This window comes from Thermothielavioides terrestris, chromosome 2 (genome assembly GCF_000226115.1).
Source record: "Thermothielavioides terrestris NRRL 8126 chromosome 2, complete sequence".
Lineage (NCBI taxonomy): Eukaryota > Fungi > Ascomycota > Sordariomycetes > Sordariales > Chaetomiaceae > Thermothielavioides > Thermothielavioides terrestris.
This window is the reverse complement of record NC_016458.1, coordinates 2,438,225-2,454,179: the sequence shown is the minus strand read 5'-3', so window position 1 is coordinate 2,454,179 and position 15,955 is coordinate 2,438,225. Positions and strand designations below refer to the sequence as shown.

Below are 15,955 nucleotides of genomic sequence, written 5' to 3'. Positions count from 1 at the left end.
GCCAACAGTTGTATTGAAGCATGGAACTTGTTGCCCGTTGAAAGCGCAGCTATGGATACTGCCTATTGTCTAGTTAGGTATGATCTTCGCAGGAGTGTATTATGCGAGCCTCTACACTTCGTGCTTTGCAGCAATACGACAATACCCTGGAAGCCGAAACGAAAATTGAATGCAGAGCCACCACACAACCCGGTCACCTCGGGGCTCGCGATTGGACAACAAACTGCACACGACTCGATTTCCACAGCCATCGGCAGCGGGGAAGCGGGGGCGGTAGGGAACTACGCGACCTTGTCTTTCGCGCCGAGACACTTCGGTAATAGGGTAGCACGCACGGGTGTGCCTGCGATGTGTAACGTATCCACATGATGAGGGGAAGACCGATGTTGGGTGTGGAGAGACGAGGAGGTTATGAACCTCGATGCCACTTGCCCTTGTGTATATGCAAAGGACCTTTCCTCCCCTCAGCTTGACAGCCCAGATCAGCAAGGCATTTCGACAGAGCAACCACCATTATGGCCCCCAAGATCGATATCACGGTACGCCCGGATCCGTATATCTGTGCTAATTCGTTAGCACTTCCCAGCGGGTTGACACCCCTGGTTGACGATCGCAGACCTACCCAGGAAACATCATAAACGGCGAGTTCGTGCCGACCCAGACGACGCGGCACTCAATCGACCCGGCCACCGGCAAGCCTCTCTATGAGGTGCCCGTGGCCCGCAAGGAAGACCTGGATGCGGCCGTCAGCCATGCGCGCGCCGCCTTCAAGACATGGTCCAAGACGACGCACGAGGACCGGGCCAAGCTCCTGAGGGCCTTCGTCGACGCCGTCGAGGCGAATCGCGAGGACCTCGAGAGGTTGCTGACCTTGGAGCAGGGCAAGCCGCTGGGCCTCTCCCAGACCGAAGTCGGAATGGCGCTGCATTGGCTCCGTACGTTCGCGACCATGCAGCTGACCGACGAGGTGCTCGAGGACACGGAAGAGCGCACCATCTACTCGACCCGCGTGCCGCTGGGAGTCGTCGGCGCCATCGTCCCCTGGAACTGGCCGATACTTCTCGGCCTGGGCAAGGTCGGCCCGGCGCTGATGACTGGCAACACCGTCATCATGAAGCCGTCGCCCTTCACGCCCTACTGCGACCTGAAGCTCGGCGAGCTCGCCATGACCATCTTCCCTCCCGGTGTGTTCCAGGTGCTCAGCGGCGACGACGAGCTCGGCCCGTGGATGACCGAACATCCGGGCATCAACATGATCAGCTTCACCGGCTCGATCCCGACGGGCAAGAAGGTGGCCGCGAGCTGCGCAAAGACGCTGAAGCGCTACGTGCTCGAGCTAGGCGGCAACGACGCCGCCATCGTGTGCGACGACGTGGACATTGAGAAGTGCGTTCCCAAGATCGCCACGATGGCCTTCCTCAACTCGGGCCAGATCTGCATGCTGTGCAAGCGCATCTACGTCCACGAGAAGATCTACGACCAGTTCCGGGACTCCATGGTCGAATTCACCAAGAACCACATCAAGACGGGCAGCGGCTTCGAGCCGGACGTCGTGGTCGGGCCGGTGCAGAACAGCATGCAGTACGTCTCGTCCTCACGCTGAACGCTCTCTCTCTTTCTCTCTAATCCAGCGCCCGTCGCTACCCTCCCCAGGTTCGAGATCGTCAAGGACATGTACGCGCAGATCGCGAAAAGCGGGTGGAAGGCGGCGCTGGAGGGCCGGGTGCGCGAGCCGGGCAGGGGCTACTTCGTGGAGCCGGCCATCATCGACAACCCGCCCGACGACTCGCGCATCGTGGTGGAGGAGCCGTTCGGCCCGATCGTGCCGCTGCTGCGGTGGTCGGACGAGGAGGACGTCATCCGGCGGGCGAACGGGCTCGAGACGGGCCTGGGCGCGTCGGTCTGGAGCAGGGACCTGGCGCGGGCCGAGCGCATGGCGCGCCTCATCGACGCCGGCAGCGTTTGGGTCAACTCGCACTTCGACGTCGCGCCCGACGTGCCGTTCGGCGGGCACAAGGAGAGCGGCATTGGCATGGAGTGGGGGCTGGAGGGCTTCAGGCACTTCACCAACTCGAGAAGCATCTGGGTGTGGAAGAAGGTGTTTGACTAAGGTAAGGTAGCGAAGGCTGCTTAACGAACTGAGCCGAATGTGTCATCGGACAAGCTACAGCATGCATTTACTACCAGGTTAGGCCGGGGCATGGCCCCCGACTCCTGAGTGGCAAGATGCCGACGATGTTTCCGCCTCTCAATCTTTTTCCATGCTCCCAGTGCGCGGAGGCCGACTTCAGTTTCGGTCCGGGAGAGCAATAATGCAGGCTGCCCGAGCCAGAATCAGTAGCAAGAAGTCTCGGCAGCAACGGAAGAGTCCGGGGCAAGCCGTTTGCTGCGTGGTTTCCTGTTTTGGCCGAAGATTCCCGAGGCGGCCAATCAGCGTCTTGGGAGCCCTGCTTTCTCAGCGGGTGCGAGTGGTTCGACGCCGGCTCAGGGTCAGGCCATCAGACCACCGCCGCTTCACCAGAGAGCTCACGCCACCAACGCCAACTGCTAGTGCCATGCCAAGCCTGTCTGTGTAGAGCTTAAAAGATAAACATATGTCTGGCTCACCTGTACTGATGCCTCTGGGTCGTCAAGCCAGAGAGACCGTGTTTTAGCAATCTCCCCTGAATCGTCTGCGAACTCTCCCTCCCACCAAGGACGCGAGTCTGAAGATGTCGACGGCAAGGACTCGGCCGATGCAGCACATCGACCGGAAGTCGCTGTACACGGACCTCGAGGCCCGCATCCGCTACCTGCATTCATTCCTCGACTTTGGCTCCAGTACGTTAAACCTTACCCCTGCTCGTGAATAGCCAACCCCGCCGGCGGCCAGGCTGTTGACACCCCTCGGTTCGGCAGGCGACATCGAAGCCCTCCGGTCCGGCGCAAAATACATACACGCGCTCATCCCCGCCGTCGTCAACATCGTCTACCGGAAGCTGCTGCAGTACGACATCACCGCGCGCGCGTTCCAAACAAGGAGCACCGCGTTCGAAGGCCCCATGGACGAGGAGCCGGACGAGACAAGTCCGCAGATCCTGCACCGCAAGTCCTTCCTCCGCGCCTACCTCAAGAAGCTGTGCTCGGACCCCACTCAGATGGAATTCTGGGAGTACCTCGACAAAGTAGGGTAAGTAGGCAAAATATCCCCTCCTGCAAGACTCCCCCGCCCGGGCCGCAGCGCAACAACCACTAGGTAATGAACCGACCGGACCCTGCTGACGGCGTGCTTTTTTCAAAAACCCCAGCATGATGCACACCGGCGTCGGCCGCGCCAACCCGCTGCGCATCGAGTACGTGCACATCGGCCCCACGCTGGCGATCATCCAGGACGTGCTGGGCGAGGCGATCCTGTCGCACCCGCGGCTGCCGCTGGCGCGCAAGGCCGCCATCCTCAAGGCCGTCGGCAAGGTGCTCTGGATCCAGAACGACCTGTTCGCCAAGTGGTACGTGCGCGACGGCGAGGAGTTCTTCGCCGACGACGACGCGGGCGGGCCGGCGGCCGGCGTGCGCAGCGTCGAGAAGGAGGGCTGGCTGCATGGCAAGAGGGTGCTCGTGAATGAGGATGAGGAGGGGGGAGAAGGAGGGGAGGAGGGGAAGGGTGAGGATGAGGGGAGTGATAGTACCGTTTGTCCTTCTGAGAGTAATGGGACGACGCGGGGAGAAGGGCAAGAAGCGAAGGTGGAGGGGGGCTGTCCTTTCTCGGGAGGCGACCATGCCCTGCCCTAGGTGAGCTGCCTCCGACGGTGTTGCGCCCGGCGTGACCCTCGTTGATGATGTCCAGAATCCGCTCCTGGATGCGCATCGAGTTGTGCAAGTAGCGAGTGGTTTGAAACACAGCGTCGGAAGCATTCTTGTATGTACTATAGATATCGACCCGGATAGGTTGGCTTTGGAGGCCGGTGCATTTTTCTCTCGAGACGAGGCTCGCGGAGGAAATGCAAAATGGGAACGAGGGGGGGAAGGAAGCCCTGTGAAGCGCTCTCATGTCGCTTGTTCCCTCGCAGTAAGACGTTCGGGAGAGCAACGCGCACTATTGGCTCAACTAGCCTCCTACCGACATCCCCTGGAACCAGCCGCAAATTCCTTATAGCCGCAGAAAGTGCTGGCAAGCGAGCCTGTCTCAAGTGGCCCCTCAAGCAAGCGTCGTCTTCACCCCGGGCTCCGGCACCACCTTCTGCATGACTCCCTCCACCAGCAGCGCCTCCGCCAGCTCCGCCTTCTCGCTGAAATGCGCTCACAACTCGAAGTGCATCGGCAGCAGCACGTCGGCGCCGACGTCCCGGCACAGCCGCGCCGCAGGAAAGAGGGGAACCGACGGAAGCGGTTGCGCATTTGCTGCAATTCGGGCACGTAGATGGTGTCGCCGGAGAAGTAGATTGCGTTGGGCTTGCCCTCGATGGTGGCGAAAGATGGCGCCGTGACGATGAAGCCGGTGACTTCCCGGGTCGGCGCCGGGAATGTGCTCGCAGGGCGTGCCGGTGATCACGAAGCTGCGGGCGCCAATCTCGAGAATGAGCGTTTCCCTGAATGTGTGGGGTGGTGTTCGATGGAGCAAACACAAGTTGGAGACCAGTCATTTGCCTCTCGCATACGATTAACCGGAAGAGAGTTGAGGTCGAAGTTGGAGCTTGCCAAGGTTTGAGTGGCTTCGCCCCCGGGCGCGGCGCGAGCTAGCTCGCCCCGTCGACGGTGGTGAACACATGCCTTCCATCCAGGAGTTGATGTCCCAGCTCGTCAGGCTTTCTGGATTGTCCTCGTAGCTAAGCAAGACCGCGTCGATGGGGGGAATGTCACCAGGTCCAAAGGCAGGGCCCTCGGCGATTTTGAGCGTCGTGGTGCCGACGTCGAACTCAGTGCCGGCCGGGGAGAAAAAGGGATCCGTAAGCAGGTTGATGCCGTCGACGTAGACGACGGCGGTGACCGTTTCAATGTGAATGACGGCCAAGGGGGCGTCGAAGTTGATAGGAGGCGCCATTCAAGTCAATGGTGGGAATCGGCGCAGAAAGAGTTCCTCAACACCACTGATTGAATTCAGGGGAAAGATGTTAAACTTGACTCTGGGAGCTAGAGTTGTGAGTTGCTACTATGGCCTCAAAACCCCCGAGAACAGTGATTCTATAAAATAGCAACCCAACAAGCGTATCGAAAACGGAAGTTCAAGTCTGCAGAGAAGCATCGGTAGCTTGGCTGATTTTACCCGGCACCGTTCGGGTTGAATGAATAGCGTCTTCATCCTCTCAGGAGGTCGAAGAAATCAAGCAGTAGATGGCCCGTCTCAAAGGTCGGCCTGAGCCACGCACAACCCCACAAGGCAAGGACTCCTACGGAACTTATTTTGGCCCAGTGGAATGAAATAGGAGCGGAGACCGGGGCTCGTAATGAAGGATGAAAAGCAACCACATGGCTTTTTTTTTTTTTTTTTTTTTTTTTTTTGATTCAGAATTCAGGCTGCCCCTGAATCTCTAGCTCTTCCAGTCCATCAATAACGTATTCCGGATAGCGCCGTTCGACAAGACTGGTTCAACAGAGTGTCTTTCTACGAGCCGCGGAGTGAGTCCCACGGACAGGAGTCTGGTTTGCATTTTGACCCGCTTTTCGCTGCGCCTGGAATCTGTGGCAGCAACTCTTTGTTAGCCACCTAACGTTAACTTATGTAGAAAGTGGGGCCAGCGCATGCAGCACGGGCCCACTCTTGCAAGGCAACAGAAGCTTGAGTAAGCTCGTCCATTGACCGGCGTGCGCCGCGACCGCAGCAAGCTGCAGTTGCAACCCAAACTAAGAGCGACGAACCTCGGCGATCGAACCCATCCACCGCGACGCACCGAACCGACGATACCCATTCCGGTACAAGATTCAGGTTGCGAATACTAGCATTGCTGGACTCAACCACCGCAGCCCCTAAAATCGGCGCCAGATCATCTCCACCCCAACCATGGCGTCGGACCAAGAGCGCGAGCACGCCCTGGCCTCGTTCAAGCAAAAGCTGATCGAATCGCGGGAGTGGGAAACAAAGCTCAAGAACCTCCGGCTAGAAATCAAGGACCTGCAGAAGAAGTACGACGAAACAGAAGAGAACATCAAGGCGCTACAAAGCGTCGGGCAGATTATTGGCGAGGTGCTGAAGCAGCTGGACGATGAGAGATGTGCGTGGCACGCCCGCAACCCCCAGGTCAACTCAATTCCCCTGTTGCAGCGACTGACCTCTCTCCGAACGCTGCAGTCATCGTCAAGGCCTCCTCAGGACCGCGCTATGTCGTCGGTTGCCGATCCAAGGTCGACAAGAGCAAGCTGAAGCAGGGGACGCGCGTGGCGCTCGACATGACGACGCTGACCATCATGCGCATGCTGCCGCGCGAGGTCGACCCGCTCGTGTACAACATGTCGCTCGAGGACCCGGGCCAGGTCAGCTTCGCCGGCATCGGCGGGCTCAACGACCAGATCCGCGAGCTGCGAGAGGTCATCGAGCTGCCGCTCAAGAACCCGGAGCTGTTCATGCGCGTCGGCATCAAGCCGCCCAAGGGCGTCCTCCTCTACGGGCCGCCCGGCACGGGCAAGACGCTGCTCGCGAGGGCGGTGGCGAGCAGCCTCGAGACGAACTTCCTGAAAGGTGGGAGTGATAGTGTTCTGTTCCTCTTCGCTTTTCCCGTCCAGCCCATGTCCCCTCGTGCGATGTGTTACTGACGTGGTTTTTCCTCCCTCTCAGTCGTCTCCTCGGCCATCGTCGACAAATACATCGGCGAGTCGGCGCGGTTGATCCGCGAGATGTTCGGCTACGCCAAGGAGCACGAGCCGTGCATCATCTTCATGGACGAGATCGACGCGATCGGCGGGCGGCGGTTCAGCGAAGGCACCAGCGCGGACCGCGAAATTCAGCGCACGCTCATGGAGCTGCTCAACCAGCTCGACGGCTTCGACTACCTCGGCAAGACCAAGATCATCATGGCGACCAACCGGCCCGACACGCTGGACCCGGCGCTGCTGCGCGCCGGCCGCCTCGACCGCAAAATCGAGATCCCCCTGCCCAACGAGGTCGGCCGGCTGGAGATTCTCAAGATCCACGCCGCCGGCGTGGCCAAGGAGGGCGAGATCGACTTTGAGAGCGTCGTCAAGATGAGCGACGGCCTGAACGGCGCCGATCTGCGGAACGTGGTGACAGAGGCGTAAGTGGATTTTTCTACTTCTGTCACGGTATTCTCCTTCCATGTCCGCTTCTGCTCACATTTGCTATTCTGCAGGGGCCTATTCGCCATCAAGGCCGAGAGAGAGGCCATCAACCAGGACGACTTCAATAAGGCGGTGCGCAAGGTGGTCGAGGCGAAGAAGCTGGAGGGCAAGCTCGAATATCAGAAGCTGTAAGGGCTGGGCTGGCTGGGGTTGGACGGCATGGCTGTGTGCCGAGGCTTGAGGTGCATGAATGTGCATAGACATGCCACGCGACGCGTGGGCAACGCAGTAGATGCCGCCATGGATACACTTCAATCAGCGTCGGCGGCGAGTGTAATATTGTACGTGTATGTACGGGAGGCATCCCACCCGCAAGCGAACCGGCCAGGGCTCGTTGGTGAGTGGTGAGGATCTGAGATGTCCGGATCTCACCTACTCCGTACCTTGGCCGCCAGCGTAATATCTGGACTTCCGGCTGGAGGTCGCGAAGACATCCTCTTCCGGGATCCGATCGACTAGCTGCCCTGCTTCGCTTCCCGGAAATGGCTTCCTTCCCGAGTCCTCCGCTAAGCACCACCTCAACCTGGACACAGTATACCCCCGGGTCGTTCGCTCTCCAAAGCCAACCCGTTCGGACGTTGAGGCGGTGCGGCGGTGCCGCTCGCTCGGGGAGGGCGCCCCGGTGCAGAGCCTATCCCGAGACGCTCGCACTTGGAGAGGAATGCAAGAAGGGAGTTAAGCAGCCATGACGTTGCAGCCCGCCCCTGGGCCAACGGTTGCTGTCAGGGGCTATACGCGAATTGACGAACTTACGGATGCGCTGATATGCTGATGTGCTGATGATCAATTAAATTGGCGATGGATCTATTGAATGGCGGTGCCTGAGTTGGTGATCCCTCCGTTTATCCCAACAAGCGACTGACGTTGGCTCAAGTTTAGAGTTGGCCCTATCGGGAAGTTTATGAAATTCCCCATGGCAGCGATGCCTCGTGTTGGCCTGGCTCATTGATGAGCCATGTCGTGTTCAGTAATTGGCCCGCGGAGTTTCTAAGAATAGCGGCCAGGCAAGGCTGCCCCTTTCTTGTGGGCGCTTCACAGCCGCAAAAAGTGGGCTCCCAAACCCTCGGTCCCTGAATCTGGTACCCAAAGAGCGAGGGACAGGCTGTGATCGCCATTGCATTGGTCAGCGTTAAACGTTGTGCTGCGCGGCTGTTCCTGGTCGACACGAGCCGCGGCCGCGGTACGGATGCTCGGAAACGGGGCCAGTCCGACGTTGCTTGAGAGTTCCGAGCGGTTGCTGCATCGCCTCCGGAGATCTTGGCTTAACCATGTTAGTGCAGATGCTGAGGCATCCACATGTGCGGAATCTCCGTAGGTCCCTTAGTTACACTGCGGAATACTCCGTTGATAGAGCCCGTTGCTGGTGTAACCGACAACGTCAATCGGATGCGGCTAGAAAACTGACAGCCAAGGAAATGCCGTGGCCATCCATGCTCATTATTGCTCAGCAAAGGGCGGAAGGCCCGGCCCACCAAGACACAAAAGCTCTCCACTGCCGTGGCCGAGGGACCCCAGGCTCAGTGTCAAGAGCATCGTTTGGATCATCAGCGGTATCCGTAGTCAGCAACAGCGGGTCAAGCAGTCCAATAACTATGGGGTGTGGCGGTGAAGCCATTTTCCATTGTTGAGCTGCACAACAGGCTCTTGGCATGCATTGCACGGTCGACGCGCAAGTTACCAGATCGGCCGCCCGGCCTCAGGCTTGCATTGTTGCTGGGGTAAACAGCCAAAGAGGGCCAGCACGCTGCCAATGGGAGTTGTGGAATCCACCATGGACAGTCCGAAAGGCGGAGATCCCCAGATCTTGCTTGTCCGGACCCAAAGACGGCATGGTGCTAACGGCGCCATGCGCTGACAAGGCAGACTGCCCGTCAAGGTCAAGATCGGGCGGTGAATCGACTCGCAAGGCAGCGTCCAGACCTTTCTAGTGCTGTTAGACCTGCACAATGAACGCCTTGAATCTCCTGATCCAGCAACTGAAATGACGACTCTCTTTATCGCAGTGAGACATGTTACTGCATCCATCTTGTTCATGTCTCAAGCGACTGCAGAATAAACGACCGAATTCTCGAGCGTGTTGGGGACAAAACAATAATTCTGTGACCAGTAGCTACCACAATAAATGCGATAAAGGATGAACGAAGGCGGGGAAGGGGCTGCTCCAGGCGCCCGAAACACATGCAGCATGTGGATCCCCTGCAATGAGCGGCCGCGCGCAGAGTCAGGTACATGCCAGAGCCAGAGAGAGAAAACTGGAAACATGTTGTGCGTTTTCTGAGTGCGATCGACCTCCAGTCATTCTTTGCGTGGAGAGAAGAACAAAGAAAGACGGAAGCTCTCCTTGGGAGCTCTCCTTCCAGAATTGAGGATGCTTTTGGGATGAAGGTGCCTGTCTGCCAGTCAGGGCAATGACGACTTTGTCCCTGGCTCCTTGGCCTGGCTCGGGTCTGACCCCTGTCATGCTTGGCTGGCGAGCTGGCGGGGGCTCCACATCCCCCCTGCTGGCCTTGCAGCATTCCTACCTGAGCCCCCCTCCCAAATCGGCCAAGCATAAAGATCAAGCTCCCCGGCGCGACCGCCGCAGCCCATCTGGCCCATCCCATCATCATCATCCTGTCCCTCGCCAGCGTCGTGCAAAAATCTCGTCCGCCCTCTGGCATTCGGGCCTTGCTGTACCAGCTCTTTTCGTGATACCCCCCAGCTTGCCGCGCCCGCATTTGCCATCCTTCCCGTTCGCTTCCTCTTCCCGTCGTTCGCTGGTTGGCCCGTCAACATGTGGTAGGAACAATTCCAGGCCCCAACCCCGCCTTGCGCCTTGGCTCTGTTTCGCTGCCCGGTGGTCAGCAGAGAGCAAGCCCGTTTGCTGGACAGATCCCAGCCGGCCCTTGAGAAAGCGCTTGGAACGGTCTGCTGACGAGTCCTGGGATCTCCTGCAGTGGCATTTTCGGTTACGTCAACTACCTGGTCGAGAAGGACCGGAAGTTTATCATCGACACCCTCATAAACGGTGCGTCCCACATTGCGTTCCGCGCCTTGCGCGCGGCACCTGGCGTCCCTGATGCTGCAGGAACGCATCGCTTCCCCACCCTCTTCTGCGCAAAGCCGGCACGTTGCCAGAAACCCACTCGGTGCCGCTGCTGACGTACGCCGCTCTCCGGGAAAATAGGCCTGTCCCGTCTCGAGTACCGCGGCTACGACTCTGCCGGTCTGGCCATCGATGGCGACAAGAAGAAGGAGGTGTTTGCCTTCAAGGAGGTCGGCAAGGTTGCGAAGCTGAAGCAGCTCATTGATGAGTCCCATCTCGACCTGACCAAGGTCTTCGACTCGCACTGCGGCATCGCCCACACCCGCTGGGCTACCCACGGCCCGCCTTCCCGCCTGAACTGCCACCCCCACAGGTAGGTTGCGTTGCCGGATGTGGAATGGGACCCGAGCGGCATTGGCATGCGTGGAGTGGAGTGATGTGGTTTTGGTTTCGCAACGCAGCTGACACGATTGCCCGCAACCAGGTCCGATCCCAACTGGGAGTTCTCCATCGTCCACAATGGCATCATCACCAACTACAAGGAGCTCAAGACGTTGCTCGAGAGCAAGGGCTTCCGGTTCGAGACCGAGACCGACACCGAGTGCATCGCCAAGCTGGCCAAGTTCATCTACGACCAGCACCCTAATGTGGGCTTTACCGACCTGGCCAAGGCCGTTATCAGCGAGCTTGAGGGCGCCTATGGTCTGCTGATCAAGAGCGTGCACTTCCCGCACGAGGTGATCGCCGCCCGCAAGGGTTCGCCGCTGGTCATCGGCGTCAAGACGCAGAAGCGCATGAAGGTCGACTTTGTCGATGTCGAGTATGCCGACGAGAACAGCCCGCTGCCGGCCGAGACGGCGTCGCAGAACGTGGCCCTGAAGAAGTCGTCGGGCGCCGGCAGCCTCCTCTCGCCTAACGGTCTGCTGGGCGCCCCCGACAAGTCGCTGCTCCACCGCTCGCAGTCGCGCGCCTTTATGACGGACGACGGCCTGCCGATGCCGACCGAGTTCTTCCTGTCGTCGGACCCGTCGGCCATCGTCGAGCACACCAAGAAGGTCATGTACCTCGAGGACGACGACATCGCGCACATCCACGAGGGCTCGCTCAACATCCACCGCCTGAAGAAGGCGGACGGTAGCAGCAACGTGCGCGCTATCCAGACGCTCGAGCTCGAGCTGCAGGAGATCATGAAGGGCAAGTTTGACCACTTCATGCAGAAGGAGATCTTTGAGCAGCCCGAGTCCGTCATCAACACGATGCGCGGCCGTCTCGACATCGCCAACAAGACGGTGACGCTGGGCGGCCTGCGCAACTACATCAGCACGATCCGCCGGTGCCGCCGCATCATCTTCATCGCCTGCGGCACCTCGTACCACAGCTGCATGGCCGTGCGCGGCATCTTCGAGGAGCTCGCCGAGATCCCCATTGCCGTCGAGCTCGCGTCCGACTTCCTCGACCGCCAGGCGCCCGTGTTCCGCGACGACACGTGCGTGTTCGTGTCGCAGTCGGGCGAGACGGCTGACTCGCTTATGGCGCTGAGATACTGCCTGGAGCGGGGCGCCCTGACCGTCGGCATAGTGAACGTGGTGGGCTCGAGCATCTCGCTGCTGACGCACTGTGGCGTGCACGTCAACGCCGGCCCGGAGATTGGCGTCGCGTCGACCAAGGCGTACACGTCGCAGTTCATCGCCATGGTCATGTTCGCCCTGTCGCTTAGCGAGGACCGGGCGTCGAAGCAGCGGCGGCGCGAGGAGATCATGGAGGGCCTCAGCAAGATCAGCGACCAGATCAAGTCGGTGCTGGCGCAGGACAAGAAGATCAAGCAGCTGTGCGAGCAAAAGTTCAAGAACCAGAAGAGCCTGCTGCTGCTCGGCCGCGGCAGCCAGTACAGCACGGCGCTGGAGGGCGCCCTCAAGATCAAGGAAATCAGCTACCTGCACTGCGAGGCGGTCATGAGCGGCGAGCTCAAGCACGGCGTGCTCGCCCTTGTGGACGAGAACCTGCCCATCATCATGATCCTGACGCGCGACGACCTCTTCAAGAAGAGTCTGAATGCCTACCAACAAGGTATGTCCTCCCGTCTCAATGCTGCGGTCTCATTCGTTTTCTCTTCACTCCCGCTAACACTCGTGCTTCCCACAGTCATCGCCCGCGGTGGAAAGCCTATCGTGATTTGCAACCCGGGCGACGAGGAGTTCAAGGCAAGCCAGGCCGAGAAGATTGAGATCCCCAAGACGGTCGACGTCCTGCAGGGCATCCTGAACGTCATCCCCCTGCAGCTGATCGCCTACTGGCTCGCCGTCATGGAGGGCCTCAACGTCGACTTCCCGCGCAACCTTGCCAAGTCGGTGACTGTCGAGTGAAAGCAATCGGCAAGCTGGGACTTTCTTGCCACTCTGTCAAAGAGAAGCGAGGAGGTGTCGTCCGAGCGATAAGCAAGGACGCCGACAGGTTCTTCCTCCTGTTCTTGGACAGTGACCCGTTTTGTCATGTATCAGTATTATTGGCCATCTCTCCAGTCCCCACGGTGGTCAGGAGTCGGCGCGCGACGAAAACTGAGGGGTTGAAGGATTTGCAGCGCCGCGGAGGATTGGGGCTTGGGGGGGTCCGGTGTTGAATGCCGGGATGGCCTGATTGGGATCAGGAATAGTAGCCGTACTGAGCGTGTCAGGAAACCTCGGGCGGGGGAACTACTCATACCTGCTGTGGGCGATAATAATCTACTTGTTATGCGGACAATCACAAACGGTTCTGTTGAAATCGATAGTGGTATCGGGACGCTGGTGAACCGGCTTGGGTCCGAATTCTCACAAGTGCCATGTGGACCACGGCAACCGACGGTTTACCCTAGTATCTCTCACTCGCACGGAGAGAGAAAGAGAGCAATTCTAGATGCATGAATATCTCCTACGCGCCGAGCCCTATCTTTCTTTCCCCGCCATACTTCCTCATAAACACCGGCACCCTCCTCTAGACGACCTGCGTACCATAGCCGCGGACGCGCTCGGCAAAGGCCCAGCTCTGCTGCTCGAGCCGCTCGTCCTCGCTGATCTCGACGCCGTCGCGCGTCACGACGGCGAGGCTGTACCGGTCGAGCGAGCGGGCGTCGCGGTAGAAGAGCACCTTCATGCAGTCGCGCACGATCTGCACGGCCTGCTCGCGGCTGAGGGCGGCCGCGTCGGCGTCCGTGGCGGCGTGCCGCCGCATGATGGGCTGCGCCAGCATGGCGCCGAACCCGCTGGCCAGCGACGGCGCCGCGAACGCCGTCCCGCGCAGGTCCACCGACCCCAGGAACGGCTTGCCCGCCCCGTCGAACCCGGCCACCAGCACCTGGTTCCACAGCGGGTCGAAGTCGTTGCGCCGCCGGTACATCAGCTTCGACAGGTACTTGTGCAGGTTCGCCGCGTTGAGCTGGCCGCCCGGTGCGCCGCCCGACGTGCCCGCCGCCGAGGACTCGTGCTCGTAAGCTTCGTCGATCGCCAGCTCGGTCAGGTGCCGGTCTAGGTACTGCATGTCGGACACGTCGCCGCCGAAGCCGACGACTGATGTCGAGAGGAAGGGGCGCAGCCGCTTGACGTCGGTGAAGCGCGCTAGCGAGCCGTACGAGGCTGTTTTTGGGGGGGGAGTATGGTTAGCGGACGTTGCATATTTGTGGTGTACACAAGGGAGGAGTGGAAAGAGTGAGTGGGACGCACCCAGGTTGTCGGCGGCCATGACGACGCCGTCCTTGAACTTGATCGCGATGACCGAGGTGCCGGTTACGACGGGCGATTGTGTCGCCGTCTTGGGGCCGCTGGTCTGGAGGTAGGAGGCATCGTACGGGCCGTAGACGTCATCTCTGGGCTGTAGGAGCGTCAGCCTGGCGATCATCGCTGGCGATGATTGGGACGGAGTTGGGACAAACGCACACGACCCCATGCTTGCGGGCGGTGATCCATCCTGTACAATAATGCGGAGATACGTCAAAGGGTGAGATGCGGAATGTTATTGTCCTGCGCTCGTCAAGCGGCAAGCGATTCGGCGAGGAATTGTTGGTGAAAGTCGGGTTCTCGGTGGTGTGGTGGTGGTTTCGCCGTGGTTGGAAGCTTGCGGTTGCACTGCGGCTGGAGCTCCCTGGAGCTTCGCGTCAGAGTGCTGCCTTCCGGAACCGCCAGCCTGGGCGGATGCGCCAAGACCGCACCCCTGCCTCAGGCTCCCGCCCACAGTCATCCAACCTTGCAACCAAACAAGACTCTCGCTCGTAACTTCACTCATAAACCATCGCACGTGACACCTATTTGCTCAACCGACAAAACGAAACAACCCAGGCGATTGAAGAGCAGTTTCATGACTTCTCTGGCCGAATAAACCCACCTCTTGCCGAATTACTCGAGAGATAAAATACAATGGGTCTCGTGCAGTACGACAGCAGCGACGAAGAGGAGGAAGTCCAGACTCCGATTCCAAGTGAGACGCAGGTGAGTCGTCTCCATTTCAGTGTTCCCGCGCGTCTTTGAGCAGGCAATCGGCCACTGAGAGAAATGGTCAGCTGACATCGCATTAGCAGCCTTCAAAACCCCCAGTCCAGCCTTCAACATCCACCCTAGAGGAAGCACCCGGTAAGGGACCTCTCCTCCCCGCTTAGCCGCCTCACACATTACAGCTGCTAACCACCTCACAGCACGAGCACCCACCGCCTCACCCAAGCCCCCATCTACCCCCCCACAACAACCCTCCGCAGCACCACCAGCACCAGCATCACCACCAGCAGCACCATCACCACAGCCCGCAGCAACTCAACCGGCGCCCACCACTCCACCCCGTGCCCCCGTCCTGGGCCCCGTCCTGGGCCCCTCCCGCCCGCCTCCCCTCTCCTCCTCCGACGCAGCAGCAGCAGCAGCAGCAGCAGCAGTAGACCTGGCCTTCCTCTCGGCGCCGTCCCCCCCAGATCCCACCTCTGTCCCCGACCCAGCCGAGCCCGAGCAAAGCCGCTCGCCGTACACGGCGACGCGCGCCCTGCTGCGCGACCTGACGCTGCCGGCGGTGGCGGACCTGGACATACCCGGCTCGCCGCCGGGCGCGCCGTCGGCCGCCGACGACGCGCTGACCGCCAAGGTCGAGGGGTTCCTGCGGCTCAAGAGGAGGCGGCGGCGCGAGGGTGGTGGCGGCGGGGAGGGGGAGCGGGAGGGGGAGCAGCAGCAGCACTTCAACGCGCGGCTGGCGGGCAGCGTGGGGATGCGGAACCCGGCGCTGATGGGTCGGCTGTTGCAGTTTGTTGGGGTCGAGACCGAGTTTGATGATGCGTCGGTGGCTGGGGGGGATGAGGGTGGGAATGGGGAGGGGGATAAGGATGGTGGTGCTAGTGGTGGTGGGGGTCTTGGGAACAAGCGCCGGCCCACGGAGCAGTACGCGACGGTGCTGGGCGCCGACGTGTGGGATCCGCACGGGTTTCCGGCCTGGGCGTACCGCGGGGAGCTGAGGAAGGCGCAGGAGCGGGCGGCGCGGGAGAGGGAGAGGGGTAAAGGAGAGCCGGTCGAGTTTGTGCCTGCAGCTGCTGCTGCTTCGGGAACGGGCAGTGGCGGGTCGGCGGCCGGGTCGAAGGCCGGGAGCAGGGCTGGGACGCCTGGCGTGGCGGGCGTGAAGAGGAAGGGGAGGTTTGATACGTGATGCAGCCGGCAGGGAAGG

General features: G+C 60.4%; 7 protein-coding genes across 7 annotated transcripts; 5 read left to right on the top strand and 2 right to left on the bottom strand.

Moving 5' to 3' along the window:
• Positions 1-515: 515 nt before the first annotated feature.
• Positions 516-2,110, top strand: THITE_2086982 (uncharacterized protein; the record flags this gene model as incomplete). Its single annotated transcript, XM_003651795.1, has 3 exons — positions 516-539; positions 617-1,581; positions 1,654-2,110. 3 exons carry the CDS (start codon positions 516-518, stop codon positions 2,108-2,110), a joined length of 1,446 nt encoding a protein of 481 aa, XP_003651843.1.
• A 529-nt stretch (positions 2,111-2,639) lies between these two features.
• Positions 2,640-3,768, top strand: THITE_2154078 (uncharacterized protein; the record flags this gene model as incomplete). The annotated part of the gene is made up of 4 exons (XM_003651794.1): positions 2,640-2,820; positions 2,899-3,169; positions 3,288-3,661; positions 3,707-3,768. The coding sequence occupies exons 1-4, from the start codon at positions 2,712-2,714 to the stop codon at positions 3,766-3,768; spliced, it is 816 nt and encodes a 271-aa protein (XP_003651842.1). The 5' UTR covers positions 2,640-2,711.
• Positions 3,769-4,174: 406 nt separating this feature from the next.
• THITE_153004 (uncharacterized protein) lies at positions 4,175-5,017 on the bottom strand (the record flags this gene model as incomplete). The annotated part of the gene is made up of 3 exons (XM_003651793.1): positions 4,175-4,265; positions 4,319-4,504; positions 4,743-5,017. 3 exons carry the CDS (start codon positions 5,015-5,017, stop codon positions 4,175-4,177), a joined length of 552 nt encoding a protein of 183 aa, XP_003651841.1.
• An 850-nt stretch (positions 5,018-5,867) lies between these two features.
• Positions 5,868-7,573, top strand: THITE_2112577 (uncharacterized protein). The gene is made up of 4 exons (XM_003651792.1): positions 5,868-6,185; positions 6,263-6,649; positions 6,746-7,202; positions 7,278-7,573. The coding sequence occupies exons 1-4, from the start codon at positions 5,975-5,977 to the stop codon at positions 7,396-7,398; spliced, it is 1,176 nt and encodes a 391-aa protein (XP_003651840.1). The 5' UTR covers positions 5,868-5,974; the 3' UTR covers positions 7,399-7,573.
• A 2,293-nt stretch (positions 7,574-9,866) lies between these two features.
• On the top strand, positions 9,867-13,068 carry THITE_68146 (uncharacterized protein). Its single transcript, XM_003651791.1, has 5 exons — positions 9,867-10,044; positions 10,203-10,273; positions 10,433-10,664; positions 10,776-12,358; positions 12,434-13,068. The coding sequence occupies exons 1-5, from the start codon at positions 10,040-10,042 to the stop codon at positions 12,652-12,654; spliced, it is 2,112 nt and encodes a 703-aa protein (XP_003651839.1). The 5' UTR covers positions 9,867-10,039; the 3' UTR covers positions 12,655-13,068.
• Positions 13,069-13,125: 57 nt separating this feature from the next.
• Positions 13,126-14,445, bottom strand: THITE_2112572 (uncharacterized protein). Its single transcript, XM_003651790.1, has 3 exons — positions 14,200-14,445; positions 13,987-14,134; positions 13,126-13,899 (listed from the first exon to the last, which is right to left on the bottom strand). Exons 1-3 carry the CDS (start codon positions 14,227-14,229, stop codon positions 13,262-13,264), a joined length of 816 nt encoding a protein of 271 aa, XP_003651838.1. The 5' UTR covers positions 14,230-14,445; the 3' UTR covers positions 13,126-13,261.
• A 231-nt stretch (positions 14,446-14,676) lies between these two features.
• THITE_119644 (uncharacterized protein) lies at positions 14,677-15,937 on the top strand (the record flags this gene model as incomplete). The annotated part of the gene is made up of 2 exons (XM_003651789.1): positions 14,677-14,737; positions 15,219-15,937. The coding sequence occupies 2 exons, from the start codon at positions 14,677-14,679 to the stop codon at positions 15,935-15,937; spliced, it is 780 nt and encodes a 259-aa protein (XP_003651837.1).
• Between the last annotated feature and the right edge of the window lie 18 nt (positions 15,938-15,955).